Here is a 21,757-nt window from a genome sequence, read left to right as displayed (position 1 = left end):
AGAGCACGCTGTGCCCGAAGCCATACAGAGTTAGAGGCCAGCCTGCCCCGAAGCTGACATCAGAGGCCGCCCTGTGAGGGCTGCCCCTAAAAGAGTCCCTCACTGCCACAGGAAGCCCACTTTCCCAAAGGCTCCTCCTCTTGCTCCCTGGGGAGGGCTGTCCACCGTGAGTGTGGAGTCCCTGGTGGAGGGAGGGTGTGCAGGTGTGGAAGGACGCAGGTTGGGTTCCAGGTCCTGTTCACCTGCCTGTTTCCCCTGCAGATCCCACAGGCCTGGCCTGGAGAGGCTGGTGGAACGGAGAGCTCGATGAGCCCCTCAGCCAGCCGACTCTCTCATTCAGAGAATGATGTAAACCTTTCTCTTTCAAAGAATTTCCCGGAACAGCAGGCACTAATCCCAAGCCTCCCCAGATGTCTTCTGGAAGGGGCAGTCATTCCTCCCAACCCGCTGACATTCCAGCCCCAATGTGCAAACCTGACGGCCACCACGTACCTGGTGCTGGGCGCCAGGGCCAGCGAGCCTAGTCCTCAGGCTCCGGGAGGTGCAGTGCAGACGGGAGGGGCCCCAGCTGTCAACCATCGGAGCGGGCAGCCAGCGGAAAAACCACGCACCAAGCCCTCTTTTGCACCAGCCTCTCCGGGCCAGGTCTGTGGAGTCTCCAGGGGAAACAGGCAGGTGAACAGGGCCTGGGGTCCAGGAAAGGAAGGGAGTCGGGCCACAGACAGGCCCTCGTTAGGGAAAGTCCCAGGCATGGCGGGCTCCGAGGCCTCCAGAAGGACCTTGAGGGGAGGGTGGCAGCACTGGGGGAGTGGGGAGGCATTTTGGTTTGGGTGTGGGGTGAGCCAGCCCTCAGAGCAGGTCAAAGCTGACGGTGCCTGGAGCTGAGCGGGGGGCCATGGGGGTTCTGGTCTCCAAAGGTCTTGACTGCGGGCATGGGGTTCGGACTCTACCCTCTGGGCAGTGGGAGACGCTGATTGTGTTTGAGCCTGGGTATGACAGTACCATCCTCCTTGCTGGTCTCTATATCACATCCCTGGTTGTAAAGTGACTTCTCCTGCTGTCCCAGGTTTAATGCTCCTGTAAGGTGCAGAGAATAGGCGCCTCCTGAGACAGCCCCAAGACCGGACCAGATTCCAAGCCGAGTGCCAGTCCCCCCTGCCAGGGAGCCGGGAAGGCCTTATTGACCCCATAGACAGATGGGACCCCAGGCTGGACTGCAAACCCTGAAGTGGGTAGAAAATGGCGCTGACATGCCTGGATGTTTAGTGCTGTCCCGAAATTCTTACCTGGGTCCACTCCTGGAGAAATGACAGAATTCCTGCCCTGGGTAAGGCGGGGTGGTTATCGTCACCCGTTTGCTTTTGAGGATCAGTGTACAGGAGCTGGAGTGGGGAGGCTGCAGGTCTTGAGTGGCAGGACAGGGGCCGTCCGGTGGCCCAGGCAGAGAAGAAGGGGCCAGAACTGGGGAGTGCGGATGTGAATGGCTGCTGGGCCCATGTCTCCTGCTGGCACAGGGCTCCATGCCAGGGCCCACACGACATTGGGGGACCCACAAAAATGTCTTAATATCCTTTAAAATCAGAAGAAGAAAAATGAACTTTTAGGTAGAGCAAATGTTTTGATATGAAATCTGAAGACGCTATTTTTTAATGCCAACATGGTCATAAAATATACATTCTACGATTTTTTTAATGGAGGAAGAGGCCATGAAGATTCCCAGGCTTCAGTCCCTCCCCCGAGGGGGGTTGCTGAGGGGTGGATTTTAAAACAGGGCCCTGTGTCACGGACGCTTCTCCCACCAGCTTTCTGGAGAAGATCAGTTCGCCATGGAGCTCAGAGGGCTCTGAGTGGCTTCTTCCCAAGCTGGCATCCGAACCCCCACCCCTGCCTTCCTGACACTTCTGAGGGGTACGCCTTTGGAGGTCCAGAGCCTGCTTGGTTTCCTAAGGCAGAGGGACATTGTTCAGGGGCTGCCGTGCCCAGATCTGGTGTCTCGGCAGTGGGATGCCGCCAGCGACTTCTTCCACCGACCCCTCCTCCCCCCCAGCAAGAGCGGCACTTCCTCTGTGCCTGTCACCTCTGCTCAGACGTGACAGCGTTGTTTCCAAAGAGAATTCTTGGAGGTGATGAGCATACGGCTGTGTGGCTGGGCACCGGCAGGGAGCGGGAGAGCACTGCAGCCTAGGGAGGGATTTCTGCTTTCAAAACAGGATCAGCAATTTCCAGCCACCTCCCGGAGATACCCCGGGCACTTTTCCTGTTGAAAGACGCTCAGCGGTAACAACATCACAGCTTATCCAATTACCTTTTATTGCCATAAATAGACCCGAGAAATGCCAGCCCTTCCAGGTAGAAGCACATTTTGAACAGCAACCCAAAAAAGCAGCTTGTAATTTCATTAATGATTTTCCTTAACAGTGACTATTAAAAAGGAGCGAAGGGTGAAATTAAAATTCAATCAGGTTGTGAGAAATGGAGAGTAAATAATATTTTCAAAGGATAGCTGAGGTGGGAAAGTCTACCAAGACCCACCTATTAAAACACGCATCATCCCTTAAACAGATTTAATGTAAAAACACAATTTTTCACAGATCAGCAGCGCCCGCTCATTTATTTGCTGCTGACTGATTTTGATTTATGAGCCCCTTTCTCAGCGCTCTTCTTTTCAAATGCTGGGTTTCGTGGCTGTGAGGGTGTCCGATGGATGGACGTCCTAAGCACTCCTTGTTCTCTGTACCAGCACAGCCCCGGGCGGGGACCCAACATTTCAGGAGGCAGAACTTGGGGAGGGAGCAAGTGCGGGGGCTAGGGAGATGCGCTGTGGAGGAACCTCCCAGTCTCTCCTTCTGGAGGCTAGCTCTGTGTCAAGGGGGCTTCTGTGGCCTTGGAAAGGGTCCCTAACCTTGGAGTCAAGCAGGATCCTGTGGGGACCCCAGCCCAGACAGTTTCCAGCTGTGTTGCCTCTGGCAAGCTGAGCCTCAGCGTCCTCATCTGTACAATGGGCGAGTGCTGGCATCGGTTGGCGAAGATGCCAGCTGCCGTAACCAAACACCACTATGGGAGTTGCTCAAACAGCAGGATGGTCTCGCCATGCTTGAGTCTTGACGTCTGAAAACAAGGTGTCGGCAGGGTCAGCGCCTGCAGGAGGCTGTGAGGGAGATTCGGTCCCGGCTTCCCTCCTCACCCTGGTGGCTTCCGCAGTCCTTGGCTTTCCTTGGGTTGTAGAGGCACCCCTCTGTCTCCGCCCCCATCCCCAGCTGGCCTCCACCTCTGCATGTCTCTCCCAAGGACAGCTGCCATTGAATTTAGGGACAAATCTAGGGTGGTGTCATCTGTGATCCTAAACTTAATTATAGCCCCAAAGACCCTTTTTCCAGGAGAGGCCCCATTCACAGGTTCCGGCTGCACCCACCTCTTGGGGGGCCATGACTCCACCCACTCCACCCGGGGTCTGTGGGACCCCAAAATGCCACCCTGGACTAGAGGTGGGGGGCAGGTTCCTTCCTAGACAGGTGGAGCCTGGGGAAGGGCGGATGTGCTGCGGGGGCAGAGGAAGCAGCTCACAGGCTGCTAGAAAAAAGAGCAGCTAGAGGAGGCACTGCAGGCGTGGAGGGCGGGCGCATCCTGGTGTCTTGGTTGTCGGGCATGACACATTCATTCATTCCACGGACTATGCCCGGTGCGGGCTGCCAAAGGCAAGGACAGAGACCCTGCCCTGGAGAGCCAGGGATGGGGCAGCATTCTCCCGAGGCCTTTTCCCGGGATGATCAGTGCCCATGCAGGGGGTTGTCCGGCCATCTCCTTGCCCGGCCCACTCCTCCGGGCCCACATTTGTGGTGGTTTTGAGGCCTGTGGATAAATCACACTTCGAGTAGCTTTTGAGTTGGACGGGGGCTCTCGGGGGAGCGGTGGAACACGGCCGAGGTGCGATCTGAAACGGGACCCTAAAGCATCCTTATGCAGAGCCTGTGACAGGTGGCCCCGGGGCCTGTTCAGTTTCACAGTGCGGGCTTGGCGACCAGGCAGGGGGTGGCATTTACCCACAGCCCTGAACATGGCCCTGACCCACAGACTGGCTCACGAGGCAAGACCCTCAGAGGCCAGGAGGAGGCCAGCTGTGGTGGGGTCTCCAGGGCAGACCCTGCCCGTGTGTGGCGCTGGAGTCCCGGAGCCGGTGTGCAGGTGAGTGGATCGGCACTGTGGCCTGAGTGCCTGCAGGGCTGGAGGCTGAGGTTCAGCCCATGAGTATGGGGGCAGCAGGAAATGCACCTATAGATAAAGCGCCTTCTTCCTCCCGCAGTCCCCGCGGAGGCCGCTGGCAGGGCCCAAGGGCTGCGTGCTGGAGTCGGAGGCCCCGGCTGTCACCCAGCCCTCCTTGCTGGTGAGTGGCGAGGTCTGGGGCAGGTAACGCCTCTCTGAGCCTCAACTTCCCCCAAATGGGGACAAAATGGTTCCCAGGGACAAGGCCTGTGGGAGGATTAAATGAGATAATGCCCTAGAGTGCTCAGCATGTGGCTCAGGACAGAGGAAGTCACTCTAGCCCGCCCCAGCCCCGAGCCCGGCGTCATGGCTGACCCTAACCCTTCATGGCCTTCTCCCTCTGGACACACCGCACACCCGACTCCCTTCACCCTCGCGCCAGCTCTGAGGGGCTCAGTGGCTTGCCCAGGAGCGCTCAGCAGGCTCAGGCACGTGGAAGGGCCAGGACTCAGAGGAGAGCTCTGTGCAGAAATGCCCGAGGGCAGGGGCGCGGGCACTGTGTTTGAGGAAGAATCAGGCAGGTGGGGGCCCAGGCTGGCCGGCTCAGCATCAGCAGAAGATTCTTAGAGGGAAAGGCCCTGTGCTCACTACAGCTCTGAGCACTTCGGAGGGAGAGCCTTCAGAGATGCTCTGCGGGCATTGGTGGATCCCGAGCTTGGAGAATCCAGGAGGGCTCCATGGAGCAGGGGCCACAGTGGGTGGCATTCTGGGTGCGTGGGTAGAACTGAGCCAATGCCCTGGGGCCTGCAGGGTGGGCAGTGGCGTTGGCAGCAGCACCAAGCGAGGCCCTTGGAGGGCCAGTACCACCTGTGGCTTTTGGAGCCTAACTGGATATCCCACCCTCTCCTCAGGGGTCTCTAGTAGAGAGAAACAAGATTCCTCTCCCTGCTAAATAAATGCAGGATCAATTTCTTTGAAATGGAATTGATTTCCTCATAGAGGATGCATCTGGGGTGGAGTGGGGATGCCCAGCGCTGAACCCAGCCGGCCTCCTCAGGGAGCGCAGAATGTGCCAGCCCAGCCTGCATGGTGTAAGGGAAGAGACCAGCAGGAAGGCCTCCTCTTTCACGCTGGTCTTGGCCTCAGGTTGATGTGGTTGTTCAAGCGCAGCTGGGGCTTGAACAGTGCACTCTGCACTCGGGGAAGGCCCTGCTCTTCCATGGGGTCCGATGCCCTGACAGGAAGCAAAGTTGGGCCTGGATGAGGGTGACCCTCCTGAGTGATGAGCAACTTCAGCCACCTCCGTTCCCATGTGGGGAGGGACAGATGCCAGCTCCCTGGCTCCTGCCTCGGGGCATCATCAATCATCACTGATCCAACCCTTGTTTGGTACCACCGGCAGGGGCGGTGCCTTGCTAAGCCAGCCTAGGCCAGCCCACCTCAATTGGGACCAGATGTCTGAAGTGGTCCTTGTTGGGGGAGAAAGGAAATGTACATTTATTGAGCACTGACTGAATGCTTTCATCAGCATCTAGTCTTCCCGTTTGCCATGAGTGCCAGCCCCACTGGCATGAAAACGACCATCTTCCTCATGTTTTGGAGGCAAGAAGGGAGAGAGAGGCTGTGGCCAGACTGGTGGACATCTGCCTTACCCAGTGGAGTGGCCATACCTTGGAAAGGCTCTGTTGCCTGCAGCACACACACACACACACACGAGTACACAGAGATACACGTACATATGCACACACATACACGCACACACATACAGGTACATAGAGATACACATGCACACACATGGACACATACAGGCACTCAGATACACATGCATACACATGCACAAACATACAGATTCAGAGAGATACACACATGTACACACACACACATGCAGGTACACAGATATATATACACATATACACACATGCACACACAGGTACACAGAGATACATATGCACACACATGCACACCCATACAGATAGACATACATGCACATATGCAAACACATACACACACACAGGTACAGCTATACACACATGCACACACATACAGGCACATGCAGAGGTACACATACATGCACACACATGCACACATACAGGTACACAGAGATACACATGCACACATGTACACACATACGGGCACACTGATACACATATGCACACACATATGTGCACAGATGTCCTGACACCTGAAGCTGGGAGACAGGCAGACGGCCTGCAGAAGTCGGGCTCTGTGTCAGCCTGGCTCTTAACTGGAGCAGCCCCAGTGACTCAGAAGACAAAACCCCAACAGACTCAGCCTGAATGCCCTCTGGCTGCTGTTGGTGGAATCTTAACCAGCGGAGAGCTGGTCTGGGATGGTTTTAGCCCGATGAGAAAAGCCACCTGCGTTCTGGAACCTGCCTGATGGAGGAGTCTCTTATTTTATTTGAAAAATGTTTTTGGAATAGGTCATACAGCCAACGGTTCCTAATGTTACAAATACTAAAGGGTCTCTAATTAAAGTCTCCCGAGTCCCCTCCTGTGATCCCTCCCTGCTTCCTCACCCACAGGCGTCCCCATGATCACATATCCTGTGTTTCCTTCCAGTGTATCACCATGCGCCTTCATTCTTCACGCAGAAGTGAATACAGATTGTTTTTAAATTGAGATAAAATTTATGGAACACAAAATTCACCCCTTTAGCCATTTTAAAGTGGCCGTCAACTCTCCCATTTGTGAACAGAAGAGTGTACCCGGGAAAGCTCCCTGCGTGGGCCCTGACCGGTCCTTTTTCGGCCTTCCCACCCACACAGTTGCCCGGGGCCGCCTTGTGTGGTGAGCCCCACCAGGCCCTGCTGGTGGATGCGAGGTTTATTTCTGGTCCCTGGTTGTTGGAAACGTTGTTGTGCGAAGGACTTTGGGCATCTGTCATTTCCCGTGCACAGCACTCCCGTGGAACAGCTTCCCTGAAGTGGGATCCCCAGGCCGGGGGGCACACGGGCTGTGCTTACCTTAGGGGTTCTGCCTGCGCCCCACCGTGGGTGGATCATTCCTGCCCCCATAGGCAGCTCGTGTGAAGGTCTTGGAAATCGGCTCATAGGGGAACAGCTTCTGTTCCTGCCCGTCCTGCCTCCGGTCCCCAGCAGCAGAATGTGTCTGGTGGGAGCTCTTCGTCCATGTTGGCTGGCGGGGGAGGGAGTCTCTTTAAGAGCAGCTCCAGTTGGTGGGTGTAGAGTTACTGATGGGGAATGAATTTGGCCAAACCCTGCATGATCCGGTGCAGACCAGGGACTGAGTGACGTGATCTGTTTGGAATTCAACAGATTTTACGATGTTTGAGGGTTCTGAAGCCATCAGCTCGGCTCTAATTTCTGGAAGGGAGCAACTCCTCCGCTTGATGCAAGGCGCGTCTAGGAGTCAGGGGGGCCACGGCCCATGGACCCCACTGATGAGATTTCCTACAGATCCCAGGGCCCACATCCACACTGGGCGAGTACACAGACGGGGTGGGGTGAGGAAAGGCCTCACCAGGAGCGGGTCTTGGCTTTTTTGGGTCGGTCTGCTGCTGACGAATTCCCTCAGCAGCGATCAGCCGAACGCTCCCTGTGTGGCAGCCCTGGTGTTCAGGAGATGGAGGTGTCTGAGGCTGATACAGCTTCCCTCCTGGGGTACACAGGGTGGTCGGGGAAGGCTTCCAGGAGGCAGTGGCCTTGGAAATGAACAGGAAGGAGGCAGTGCAGAAGTGAGAAGGGGGAGAACACAGCGATCCGAGTATGCAAAGGCCAGGGGGTTCACAGAGTTGAGGCGGGAGCTCGTGGCCGAGGGGCTGTGCTTGGAGCCGTGTCCATGGGGCTGGCTCCGCGGCAGTGAGAGTGGAGGGCGCCAGGCTGTGAGTGACAGGAGAAGCCCTAGCTTCTTGATGAGGCGGAGGAGCGGTGAGCAGGGGCGCGGTCCCTCCTCCCAGGGACACCTTGCCAGGACAGCCCCTCAATGTGAGCGATGAAATACAGCTTCCGCAGGCCTGGGGATCTGCATTTCTGGGAGCTCCGGGAAGCTGCTTGGCCAGTCCCAGACCCCACTGTGAGGAGGAGGCTACAGCTGTGCGGCTTGGCCAGGGAGACAGCAGTGACAACGGGGGCCTTCAGGGGCCTTGTCCACTGATCGAAGTTATCCCTGTGTCCAGTGGGGTGTTGATGTCGGAGTCTGCAGGCAGCCCTGAGTTACCGCTGTCTCTGACTATTCGTAGTAGCAGTTGGTGCTATACGTGTATTGATTGACAGCTGAATTGGGCCTGAGTCTGTCTGTTCGATTATTCTCGAGCGCCTGAAAGGCAAACATGGGTAAGGCTGCTTCACAGTCACTTCCCCCTGGCTGTTTGGAAGGCTGTGTCCTAAGCTGCAGGTGCTCAGGCGTTTCTTGCTTCTTATCCTAAGAGGTGCACATTTGCAGACGCGATGCCGAGCGCTCCTGAAGAGCAGAGCTGGTAAAGACGAAGCTTGGGGGAACTGGAGGCTCGTGCAGGGCCAGGGTTCAGGCTGGCTCAGAAAAGCTCAGGATGTCTCTCTCCAAAGGAATTATAGTGATGGCGCGACTGTCGGCAAGGAGCCTGTACCAGAGCTGCTGAGCTGCCGCGTCAGGCCCCCTGCACCTGAGCAGAGGGAAGAGGCTTGGTCGGGGTCTCACAGGAGGCGTCGTGAACTTCCCTTGGATGGTGAGTGTTCAACCTGACCCCGAGAGCTGACCTCGTTCCTGGTGGATGCTGCTGTTTGGGGAGGGCCTTGGTGGGCCCGTTTATGGAAACGGCATTTTGAAAACTCCTAGCGCATAGTAGTAGCGTGTTTGGAATTGAACGGATTTCATGATGTCTGAGCGTTCTAAAGCCATCGGCTTGGCTGATTTTTGGAAGGGAGCAACTCCGCTTGACAGGTGGAGAAACTGTGACCTCTGAGGACCTGGAAACGCACCAGTGGCCTCTCAGGGAGGAGGGGCTGAGCCTCGGGGCATCTACGTCCTGATTTCTGGTCCAAGTTTGTGTGGAATGACACCAAGAGATGGGGAGACCCTCCAGCCGCCTTCAAGTTGGCTCCATTTCTCAGATCAGGAAACTGAGGCCCAGTGAGCCTGGCCACCCTGCGTCACACCCTCTCATCTGAGAAGTGCCCACTCTGCCAGCACCACCTAGTAAAGACAGCATTGACCTCCCTGTTCATGCTGTTCGCAGGTGAAGGCGCTGATAACTGCTACTGGCCTGTCAGCCTGGGAGCTGAGACTTCCTTTGCACCAGCCCAAATGCCACGTGGGTCCGAGGCTGGCTGGCCTTGCCCCCCTCCCGCTGCCGGAGCTCTGAGGTGTAGCCCAGGGCCCTCATCTCCAGGGAAGTTGGACGGCTCAGCACAGAGCAGAGGATCCTCCTGGCATCGTGTTGTGCGGTGGAGGTGGGGCTGGCTGCCGTGATCAGGGCGGGGGCTCCATGGCTGGTCTAGGGTCTCTCCATGAGCTGAGTGTGGGCTTCAGGGTTCTTTTCCTTCTGGGGAAGGGTACCCTCAGTCCCTCTCAGGGAGGGAGCAGGCCTTGCCCTGGAGTAAAGCCAGAGGCAGTGGATGCGGGGGGCGAGGCTGTGGATGTGGATGGACCAGGACCAGGGCCTGGCCCCGCCAAGCCTTCTTTCCTCTGAACCTCAGTTTTTCTCTTCCTAAAGTGAAGCATTGGCGACAGCATCCTGAGTTCCTGTGAGCTCTGTGGTTGAATCTGACACTCACAGCTCCTTCCAATACCTCACTCAGACCTGCCACCCCTTGCGAGGGAGGGGACTGAAGGGCAGGTTCTGCCCTCCGTCTGTGTCAGCTGCTGTGTGGGCGCTCATTCGTGTACTCATAGACTCACCCACTCATTCATTGACTCAAGGAAAGATGGATTGATTTCTCTGCTCTGTGCTGGGTCCATGGGGATTTAGCGGTGGGTGAGTCTCTGCTGTCATGGAGCTTACTGCTTAGCGGTCTCGAGGCAGGCAGGTTCAGAAATTCCAAAAAGGCTGGCGTCTCTGCCTGGGGTCCCAAGTTGACTTTTCAGGGTGTGGGCTGCTGGGCTGGACCTGGGTGACGGTGCGTTGGAGTAACCCCGGGCATCGATTCGTCCCGTGCTTAGGAGGCAGACATCATGGAGGGGTGAGGGCAGCAACGGAGTGCGGACCCATAAAAGCCCCGGGCCTGGGCACACAAGCTCCTGGCTCTGCTGAGTGCAATGCCAGACAGGTCACTGGCCGGTTCTGTGCCTCAGTTTCTTCAGCCGTAATGTGAGAACAGTAATATTGGCCCCTCCCAGTCAGGTGGGGCTGATGCTTATCACTTGCTGGGCCGGCACAGATTGGGCGCCCAGCAGCCCGGGTCCCCCACAAGCCCATTTGATAAAATGGCATTGGAAGAATGGGAACAGATTCCTGCACTGCCTTCCCCATGGCTGGGAGGACAGGAGGTGGGAGGGTGAGGCGTGGGGGCGACGCGTGCATCCTGAGGACCCTTCACAGGAATGAGTGACGGCAGTGGCTGGCTCTGCTTGGACATTCCTGGCCATCTGGGAAGGATCCCTGTGGGCTGCGGCTCAGGTCTGGATGGGAGGAGACCCCTGGCGACGGCTGGGGCTGTGCGGGCCTGACTCGAATTCCCGATGTTTCTCCCACCCAGATCAAAGAGCCCCAGAGTGAACACACCAGCCACTGAGGAAACTCTCCCGGGGATACTTCATTTCCAAAGCTGCTAGCTGAGGACCCCAGAAGGGCATGTCATAATTTTTAGTTCTTTGAAACCACCTTTAATAGAAGTTTCTTCTGAAAACACAGGCTTTTGGCATGGCAGAGAAGAGCCCAAACTTGACGTGGAATTGCTGGGATCAGATTCCAGCGCTGCCACGTGCTCCTTGTAGAGTTTTTGGAGAAATATTGAAGCGTTCTCTGCTTTAGTTTCTTCATCTGTTAAACAGGGATAATAACCTGGGCTCCCGGGGGGATGGGGTGGGGGCACAGCAGCAATTTGGGCTCCTGGGGAGGTGGGGGGGGTGTCGGTCACTGCGGGGCACATCGGTGGCGGGGTTGAGACCGGTGGCTATTAGCTATCATTATTCTTTTTTTTTTAATTTTTTTTTTTTTTTTTTTTTTGAGACGGAGTTTCCCTGTTGTTACCCAGGCTGGAGTGCAATGGCACAATTTTGGCTCACCGCAACTTCCGCCTCCTGGGTTCAAGCAATTCTCCTGCCTCAGCCTTCCCGAGTAGCTGGGACTACAGGCATGCACCACCATGCCTGGCTAATTTTTGTATTTTTAGTAGAGACGGGGTTTCACCTTGCTGACCAAGATGGTCTGGATCTCGTGATCCACCCGCCTCGGCCTCCCAAAGTGCTGGGATTATAGGCGTGAGCCACTGCGCCCGGCTCAGCTATCATTATTCTTAATGCCGGCAGCTGCTGTGGCTTAGGGTCATGTCATGTTTGCTACTAGATATTTAATCATCAGCATCACATCATCGTGGACCGGGAAACAGGTGTGTTGAAGTTGAGGGTTGCCAGTGCAGAGCCGAGCGTGGAACCCGAGTGGTCTGACCTCAGATCAGGGTCCTTTTCCTTGATGACTGCAGAGTCAGGGCTTGGTAGGGCTGCCTGCTGTGTGGCTCCTCCAGCGCTGGCCCTTCCTGGGTGACCTCCTTGTTTCAGCCCTGGGCAGGGACAACCCCACAGGATCTCAGAGTCCCATTCGGCTTGGCCGCTTGAAGCCAGTAGAGTGATTCTGCCCCCAGCACAGAGAGGAAGTAGGGTCTCCTGATAGGGGGTGGTGGTGTGGGTTGGGGGCACTGGCCTTGGCCCAGCTTCACTGCAGAAATGATCCTTCCTTTGGGCAAAGTCACCTGTGTTTCTTCCAGTGTGTGGTGTGAGTGCTTGTCATATGGCAGGTGCTGGGCCCTGCGCTAGGGAGAGAGACAAGGTCCCCACCCTGAGTGATTTCTCACCCAGTCATGGAAGCAGACCCTGTGAGCTGTGTGGGGTTGCAGGGAGCCCAGCAGGGTTGGAAGGGCGTGTGTGGAGGGGGCATTGAGCCCAGTGTGGGGGGCCTTCCTGGGGATGGTGTGAGTCAGACTGAGGTCTGAAGGTCTAGGAGGAATTAGCTAAGCAAATAGGGCCGGGGGTTCGGGAAAGAGCATCCCAGGATGAGGAGTGTCTTGGGCTAAGGTCCCAAATGCTGGGCTCTAGAAGAGAGGGTGGGCTGGTGGGGACTCTCCCCTCGAGGGAGGGGGAGGAGGAAGCAGTATTGCTGGGTGACTGGTTGACCATCCACAGTGGCAGAGCTGGAATGTACAGGCAGGAGTGATGGGGACGTGAAGCCAGCCTCACGGCAGGGTGGGTCTCAAACCTAGCAGTCTGCAGAAGGGCAGGGTGCCCTCTAGAGCCGAGCTGTGCCCCTTGAAGCGAGGGCAGAGCCTGGATCTCGCTGCTCCAGGATCAGATTGGCTGGGGATTTCCTCCCGAACGGGGCCAAATCAAACAGACTTTGAGGTGCCCTCCAGCTGCCACACTCTAGCTGCACAAAATCCCCTCTGGGCATGGCGTGACTGTATAAAACATGAACCAGTGGGTTAAAGTCCACACCTTGTCAGCCTTCCCTCTCCTTAGCGGGTTCTGGCTCCGACAGCAGGCTGTGAGCTGACGAGAGAAAATCGCTTTGTTCCTGAGCATGGCATAGCCAGTCTGGCCTTGATTGACAAAGTCTGGCTTTTTAAAATCATCGCCGCCTCTAAGATGCACTGTCCTATCTCAGGCGACAGCCCCTCCTCACATCTTCCCTGCTCGAGTCACCAGGGAAATAAAGGCAGGTCAGCCCAGCTGCCATCTGTGGAAACGGCGGCTTAGGACGGAGTGCAGGGAGCTCTCTGTTCCCATGGAGGAGCCTGACCGTTGGGGATGACCAGGGTGGTGACCTCAAAAAACCAGGCTAACAGCTGCTCCAGACCCCATGGCTGTTCCCATCTTACCTCCTGGGGCTCCTCTGGCAGTGAGTGAAATGAAATTTGATGTATATGGAAACGCAGTGGCCGGTGAAGTAATTGGGAAAATCTTTTCCCATCAGGGCTGGTGCATCCTCATTCCCCACCCCCAGCCTTTTTTTTTATTTACACATTTGTTTCAAAAAATAATTCGGTTGTCCCAAACACAGTTGTGTTTTCTGCACAGGCCTGAAATGCAAACAGCGTTGTTAGATAGGGCCCTGTGTGTGATGAATGAATGGATGGTTTCAACAACAATGAAAATGGGTGTGTGCCGCTGACAAGTCCTGGGCCCCCAGCATCTTGTCTGTGCCTCCCAGCCACCACTCCAGGACCAGTAATGACAGGCAGGCCGTAGGGACCTGCTTTGGTCTTGGGTGGCAGCCCCGGCAGCTGTTTCCAGCAGGCTTGGGGGATCCTCGAATGCGCTGATGGAGACAGAGCCCATCCCCAGAAGCCTTGCCAAGTGCGCGCCATCCTCATTCCTCCATCCACACCAGGGTGGGGTCGGCACCCTGGTCACAGGGACCGCTGCCCCGCCACTCCCTTTGCCACAGTTCGGGATCATCCAGGGGTGGGTTTGAATGATTTCCAACAAATGGCAGCTGCTGTTTGAATTTCACTGGATTCCGACGTCCCCGAAGTCATTCTGCGGAACACAAACACGTTATCAGAGCAGGAGCAAGCCCACATCTACAAGCTCTCATGCCGGGTGGCCTGGAGCCTCCCAGGGATGCTGACTGAGAGAGGCCCCCGGGCGGCTGATGTTTAGAGACCCCAAGTCCTGGCAGGGAGTGGCGTCATTGCGTCTCTCTTTGAGAACCTGGGAACCCACTGATTTCTGCCTTTTACTTTCTGTTAACACCACAGGTGATCTTGATCCTGACGAAGTACTACCACGCAGACATGGGGAAGGTTCTGGAAAGCTCACTGTGGCGGTAAGTCAGCCCGAGGGCAGACCTTTCTCCTACGCACCCGCGCGCCGTCTTCCCAGACTCTCAGCTGAGGACCCAGATCCAAACGCCTCGCGGTCACAGCCCCTGTGAGTCGGTGGCCTCACAACTTTTCTTTGGCTAGAAAATGAACCATGGAACAGTTGAAAGCAGCTGACCCGTTTGGGCAGTGGGTTCAAACGGTGCTGCGGAACAGGCGACTGTTGAGAAAGCATCTTGGCTTTCTTCTCTTTTCTTTCTGTTTTTCTCCCGCTCCCTTTTCTTCCTCCCGGGAGGAGGAAGGTTTGCGTCGTGAATTCAGGTCAGTGCACAATTTCGCTTTGCTTGTGCTGAGAACTTCACACGCAGCTCCTGGAGTCCACCAAAGGCTCTGATTATCCACATTGTTTGGATGCTTTTCTTTCTTCCAGGCTTAGCCGAAGAGCTTGGTAAATAAATAAGCCACTGGCGATGGGGTGATATCTCTTTATGTGTGAAATGTGAATTCAGCCCAGGAACATGAGGTTGCCCCTTTGATGTTTTAAATGAGATGAGAAAGAAGGAGGTTTTGAGAACCCATTTTGGTCATCATCCCCTTCAATATTTACGTCCGCTCACCCAGGGAGGGTGCAGATGGTTCGCAGCGTCTGGGCTGGGGTTTCAAGGCTTTTTTCCTGTGGAAGATTCTCTCTCTTCCATGCCCCGATTACCACCTCCACGTTTTCTGAGTGTGAAACCATTTTGGTTTCCAACATACGTTTCTCAAGTAATAATTAATTCATTTTTCCATTTGAAATCCATAAAAAGATGCCTATACCTGCTGATCAGGTTCTGGAGTTGATTTCTTTTCCATTTTTGGCTTTGCTTTTAGCTAAGGGGTTTGAGGATTCTTTCCGTTGGGTCTTGCTGAGGGATTTCTGCGATGCTGGAACGTTGTTGAAATGGTGTCTCGAGTTGGGTTCTTTCTTTGTTGTAGAATGGCATCGCCTGGAACCCTCCGGCCTGGTCATCTGTGCTGCTGAGGAGGCCAAGCTCAGGGGTTAAGACACTCACATTCCCCTGAGGGATCCTCACCCGCTCCCAAGCAGAAACGCTTTTCCTAGAAGCTCCTCTCAGGGTGGACCCATCTCCCTGACCCACTGGTCTCCTCTAATTCCATCGTCACCACCAGAAAATGGGGGGTGAGCAGTGGGTCACAACCCTGCGTAGCGGACAGGTGTTCCCTGCCACGGCCCCCCGTTACCTTATGTGCTGGTGGGTTGCTTTAAAAATGTCTCACTCCTCCAGTGCTGGGCGAGGCACTGTCCCCTGCTTCCAGACAGGAGCGGAAAACAGTGTGAGCTCCGCTCTTTGAGAATTTAAGTTCCAAGACTGGTTTGGGGCCAACACCCCCGGACAGGGCAGGCCTAGGGAGAGCACCCTCACTGCTGGGCAGAGGGTCTCAGGACGGGTTCCTCGGTGACAGTGGACAGAGCTGGTCAAGTCTTCTCTTCCTCCCAGCAAAGACCCTCAGTTACCCGATTTGCCTCAACTTGGCAAGTCCGTCAGGCGCTGGGTGCAGCCCTCCTTGGCATGGAGGGATCTGTCTGCCTGGGGCTGCCCCCAGAAGTTTCCAGAGCGCCTGCCTCCCTCCCCTCACTGCAGCCTGTCAGTGTGGCTGGACGTGGAGGCAACAAGACTGTCTCAAGCGTCGTCTGAACGGGGAGCGATCTTTCCCGGTGTGAGCTGCTGGGTTAGTTCACTTTTGCTGGAGTCTTGGTGCTGTGGGCGTGGGGCGGGACCAACTGTGGCTGACGCTGTGGCATGGGGCCCAAGACCCCTCACTTACAGGCTCCAGACAGGATTTTTCAGAAGCAGGTGGCAGCTGAGAGGCCAAACCACCCACTCTCAGCTGCTCCGAGGGCGGGGTGGTGGGGGATTCCTTCTCCTCCAGGGAGCCTCGGTCTCCATATCCATAAAATGGGGATAAAACGCCACTGAGGGAAGTCATGAGAACTGAATGAGGAAATGTGTGAAATGCTCCTAGAGCAGCACATGATCTAAATCTAGTTTTTCTCCAAAGCAAATCAACAGATTTTAATTTTCCATGTTCCTTTCCCATCACCGTGTCTATACCCAGACGTTTCTTCCCCTTTATTAAAAATGCATGCAGAGACATTAGGTCACCGAAGTTCACCCCCCATCCCTACCCATTGGAGCAATTACTTGCTGTGTTTATAGTATCTTTTTTGATGCTAACATATTTATAGAGACACAGAATGTAGTTTTGTATTCTTCTGATCATTTATAAAATACGTTTCCAGTTTTTCCACGGAGTGACAGGGTCTGGGGCATTCTTTCTTTTATGGCTGGTATGAGCCCCTGGAGTTGGTTTGTTCTAATACTTAGCTGTCCCCTTACTGATGCTGCCATAAAAAATGTAAGCAGGTAGTTTTCCTTTCCGTTTTGTTCCTGGGATGAATCAGTTACATGGCTGAGCCGGGGAGTGTGAGTGGATTTACAGCCGGCGTGCTGTGGCTCTCAATTCTTCCTCAAGATGAATGTGCGTTCCCACCCGGCCAGTGCCCTGCGTCCTGCCGACGACGTTCTAACTCCTGCTCACTTGACAGGAGGAGCTGAGGGCAGGAAGGGAACCACATTGTGGTTTTAATTTGCCTTTTTAAAATTTCCTGGTGAGGAGGAACAGTTTTTCGTGTTAATTACTGCTCACATTTTCTCCTTTGCACATTACCTGCTCCCATCCTCACCCTCTGTTTTGGGACTCAGGCAGGAAGTTGGTGTTGAGAGTGGAGAGCTTGCCATCACTCTTTCTTCAAGATGCCACCCCCTCCCGCCTCCACCCTCTGTCCGCGTAAGAGGCCCCTGTGGATGGAAGGCTGGCCGTGCCCGCCTCTGCAGAGCACATATTAAATGGGGCTATTAAAGACACAGTTAATGAATGCACACGGAGTCTCCTAAGAATCCTTCTGTGTAATTGCAATAAATACATTTTTAATGACAGGTATGGTATTTTCATTCTGGAAGTGGCTCTCTGAAATCTAAGCTGAATGTGTTTTTAATTGTCCTGCATTTAACGGGCGCGCGTCAGCAGCTCCTCCCTCCTGGCTTCGATGGTGATCCATTGATCTGCCCCTTTCTTCCGTGGTGGTGATGGGGGTCTTCTGCTCAGTCTCAGGCCCCCTTGAATTGGTGCAAGAGGCTGGGGGTGAGGAGGGGAGCAACACGCTTCCCTGGTTGGCGTCAGGGTTTCGAGTCTGCAGGGCATGCTCCTCCACGTGGCCTTGCCCACCCAAGCCACAGAAGCCACGGAAGGTTGAGCAAAGCCCGACGTGTAGGCTGCAGGGTCTTAGCAGAGGCATAAAGAACTCACTTAGAAAAGCCCTTAAAAAGTGCTGCAGCTCGGGCCAGCCAGGGAAGGTGCAGGTGGAGTGCAGTCCTCCCAGAGGCTGTCCCTGGGAGAGTGGTACGGGATAGGCTGAGCTAGGGCAATGCGTCTCAGACCCCAGAGGCACTCGAGTCTCCTGGGATCTTCCTGCAAGGAGCACCTGGTTAGACTCCACCGGCCTGGAGGGTGGGGCCCAAGACCTTGCATTTCTAACAGGCTCCCAGGTGCTGCCCAGGCTGCTTGTCCGGGGACTACACTTCAAGTAGCCAGAGGTTGGGTTGGTTAGGACTGAGGTTTAAAATCCTTCCAGGGTGGCCGGGCGCGGTGGCTCACGCCTGTAATCCCAGCACTTTGGGAGGCCGAGGTGGGTGGATCACGAGGTCAAGAGATCGAGACCAGCCTGGTCAACACGGTGAAACCCCGTCTCTACTAAAAATACAGAAAATTAGCTGGGCTTGGTGGCGCACGCCTGTAATCCCAGCTACTCAGGAAACTGAGGCAGGAGAATTGCCTGAACTCAGGAGGCGGAGGTTGCGGTGAACCGAGATCGTGCCATTGCACTCCAGCCTGGGTAACAAGAGTGAAACTCCGTCTCAAAAAAAAAATAATAATAATAAATAAATAAAAAAATCCTTCCAGGGTACTTGGAATAATATCCAAACCACAACCCCTACAAAGACCCCAACCCCAGCTCCTACCCCATCCCCAGTCTCAGCTCCTCCCGCTCTACCTTTTACTGTTCAGTGTCCAGCGACAGTAGCCTCTTGGCTGACCCTGGACTGCACAGAGCTCAGTCCCTGTAAAGACTTGTGTGTGCCATGGGCGCTGCCTGGAGTGCACGTGGCACTGACCCCAGGTACTGGATCCTGCCTCGCATTCAGTCTCCCCATAAACCTCTTCTTCAAAGAAGCTTCCCTCACTACTCAGTGCAAAGAGGCTCCCAGGCATTCTTTATAACCTCTCTCATTGAAGTGTGGGAGTTTCTGTTTATGGTTTGCCCCACTACCGCCACCATTAGAACATAGGCTGGTTGAAGATGTGAGGATGGAGACCTGTGGGTTTATCTTACTGATCACCAGATCTCTAAAACCAAACTCAGATCTGGCACAGGAGGTATATGTTGGGCATTAGATGAATGAATTGATGGATGGACAGATGAATGGGTGGATGGATGGATGGATGAATTGATAGATGGGTGGATGGTTGGACAGATGGATGAATGGATGAATAGATGGATGGGTGGATGGATGGATGGAAGAATAGATGGATAGATTAATGGATAGATAGATAAATGGATGGATGGACAGATCAATGGATTGATACGTGGATAGATAAATGGATGCATGGATGAATGGACTGATAGATGGATTGATGAATGGATAGATGGATGGGCAGATGGATAAATAGAAGAATGGATTGATGGATGCGTGAATGAATGGATAGGTGGGTGGATGAATACATGGATAGACGGATGGATGAATGGATGGATAGATGAATGGATGGATAGATGAATGGATGGATAGATAAGTGGATAAATGGAGGGACTGATAGATGGACAGATGGATGAAAGGATTGATTGATCAATAAATGGATGGACTGACTATTGGACAGACAGATGGATGGACAGATGGAAGAAAGGATGGATGGTGGTGTGATTTTTGGGAAACACTGCTGAGACCTAGAAGACGCTTTACATTTATGGAGTTATCTTAGGAGGCTCTGGGGAAGCCAGGAAATCAGAGTTGGCTCCGATGCTGTGAGGAGGAGCCAGAGGTTTCTGCAAGGATTCTGAGCTGGAGAGGAAGCTGACCTGGGGCTGCTTCCTATGCCCTGCCTCCTGCTGTGGTGCAGCCTCAGGGACTGCCCTTGCCTCACGCTGAGCACAGCTGCTGGACAGAGTGGATGTGAAGCAGAGGGACAATTCTATAGACGAGGGGACTCTGCCTGTGCCATCCCTGAACCAGAACCACACTAATGCTGGGCCAACCTTATCCCTTCCTGGGTGCATTTGACCTCAGGCAGGACCTTCATCCAGTTTCAGGAGAATTAGGGGTGGGGCTGGTCTCAGGCTTTCTCTAGAATGACTGTTTTGAATCCTCTCCTTTTTGTTAGGGATAGGAAGTGATTCTTCTTCTTTATCTTCACTTTAATTAAGAAATCTTGAAGGTATCCTGAAAAGTACAGACCATGGTAGGATACATGCCCAGGTACCTGTGAAATAGAGCCCAGGGAGTGCTCACTTAATAACCCAGCATTTCCTTCTTCCCGGCCTCCCTGTGGTTAGTCTGGGGTTGTATGATTAGTGTGGGCCAGTGGATGCTGAGTAGGGATAATGCAGGTGCCACTGAAATTGAGGGCCTCAGTTTTTGCCACACCAGAGCCCAGTCCAGCTCAGTGCCTATAATCTAGCTGTCATCAATGTCAATTTTTTTCCATATGTGTTTGGAATCTCTCTCTCTCTCAAAGAAATGCACCATGACAGATTCTGATAAAGTCCAACCCTCTCCTCCACCCTCTCACACCCACCCTCCCCACCCACCTGGAAGTAACCTCCACCTTGAAATTGGTGTGGGTTCCCTTTTTATATTAAAAACATGAAACACAAGATAAAAATCATAATTTATCACATATATATATATATATATATATATACACATATATATCTACCTGCAGTCAATACGTTCTGCTGAGCTTGTTTTGCAAACAATGACATTACTTTGCCATTTGAAGTTTGCTTTACGCTCCCGACTTTATTTATGTAATTTGTCCATGTAGCACACGTAACCTACTTGATTGATGTATTCCCCTGCTGTGGGAGCGCTAGGATTTCTATCCTGAGATTTTGCCATTCCAGCCAGGGCTGCAGCGCACATGTCTCTGATCAGATGCTTGGGTAGGGTGGAAGGTGCATGCACAACTGCCTTTTTCTCTACCTGCTGCCAACTTATCTGTGGGGTGACTCACTGCTCCACACCTCGGAGGAATCAGACTTTCCGTGTTTGCACTCAAGTGGGTGTGAGATTACTGCTCAGTCTTGCTTTATTTTGCACCTTCCTGATACCTGGTGAGATGGAACATATTCTTCTGTTTATTGGCTTTTTGGGTCTCCTCCTCTGTGACTCACCCACTCATATCTCATGCCTGTCTTCTTATATTGGGTTGCTTAACTTTCTCTTGACCCCTATCTCTCCACTCTAAAAACCCCATGTCATTTCCAGGCCCCCTGATTTTAAGATGTGTCCTCCAAATGTGTCTTGAACTCCTGCCAGGTGCTATTCATTCTTTCCCAACTCCTTCTAAGAAGGTTTCCTCCTAAGAATGTTTTACCATGCCGCATTTATGTCTCAAAGTACGATTGATAAATAGTAATTCTGACGGATGGTGTATGAGTCAGCTGTTATGGCAGCGATGGTGTGTAACAAGCCACCCCCAGACCGAGTGGCGCACTCAGTGTTTATCCTCACACCCTGTGTTGACTGTGGTTTGGTTACTTTGGCCAGGGCTTGGCTGGGTGTTCAGGCTGCTGGCTGGTGGGCTTGGGGCTGCTTCATAGCTGTTTGTACTGGGACCCAAGCTGACAGGAACAGGACAGAGTCCTCCAGGACATGTTCTTCTCATGCAGGACTCCAGAGTTCAGGAGCCAAGCTCAGCCACAAAAGCACATTTTAAGACTTCCATTCACATCACATTTGCTAGGGTTCCACCTGGCACAGCCATGGTCAGGTCCAACATCAGCAGGGCAGGGGGAGGAGATCGGTGGGGTGGAGGGAAGGGAATGCTTCCTGAATGGTAATTTAACGTATTGCAAGTAATCGTTGTTTCCAGAAAATACATATTATGTGGTCATATTTGATAAATATACTTTAGGGAAGAAAGTTTCAGATTTCTTTATGGTAGGATTTATCAGGGTCTCTGATACACTAATACACATTATATTTCTCCAACAGAAGGTTATACAGCATTTCTCAATCTCATTTAATTCCAGAATCTTTAACTTTTATTTAATTTTTATTATTTTTATTTATTTACGAGGTACAAGTACAATATTTTACATGGGTAGATTGCATAAGGGTGAAGTCAGGGCTTTTAGAGTATCCATCACCCGAATACTGTACACTGGACACGTGAAGTAACTTTGGATACTCCACCCTGTCAGAACCCCTCACTTTCCAATGTCTCCATTGTCATTCTCTATGCCTCTATGTGTGTGTATTTTACCACCCATTTATGAGTGAGAGC

The 21,757-nt window shown here is 53.7% G+C and overlaps 1 protein-coding gene across 7 annotated transcripts in view; it reads left to right on the top strand.

Annotated features, from left to right (window-relative positions):
* Positions 1-21,757, top strand: part of SORCS2 (sortilin related VPS10 domain containing receptor 2) — a 556,267-nt gene that overhangs the window by 190,567 nt on the left and 343,943 nt on the right. For all 7 annotated transcript variants that reach the window (XM_074395857.1, XM_074395856.1, XM_074395854.1 and 4 more), the window contains exon 2: positions 14,072-14,139. In XM_074395857.1, coding sequence (XP_074251958.1) covers positions 14,072-14,139 — 68 coding nt within the window. The remainder of the gene's footprint in view (positions 1-14,071; positions 14,140-21,757) is intronic.

The sequence above is a fragment of the Saimiri boliviensis genome, chromosome 3 (genome assembly GCF_048565385.1).
Source record: "Saimiri boliviensis isolate mSaiBol1 chromosome 3, mSaiBol1.pri, whole genome shotgun sequence".
NCBI classification, from domain to species: Eukaryota; Metazoa; Chordata; class Mammalia; order Primates; family Cebidae; genus Saimiri; species Saimiri boliviensis.
The sequence above is the reverse complement of the archived record's forward strand: the minus strand, read 5'-3'. Positions and strand labels throughout refer to the sequence as shown.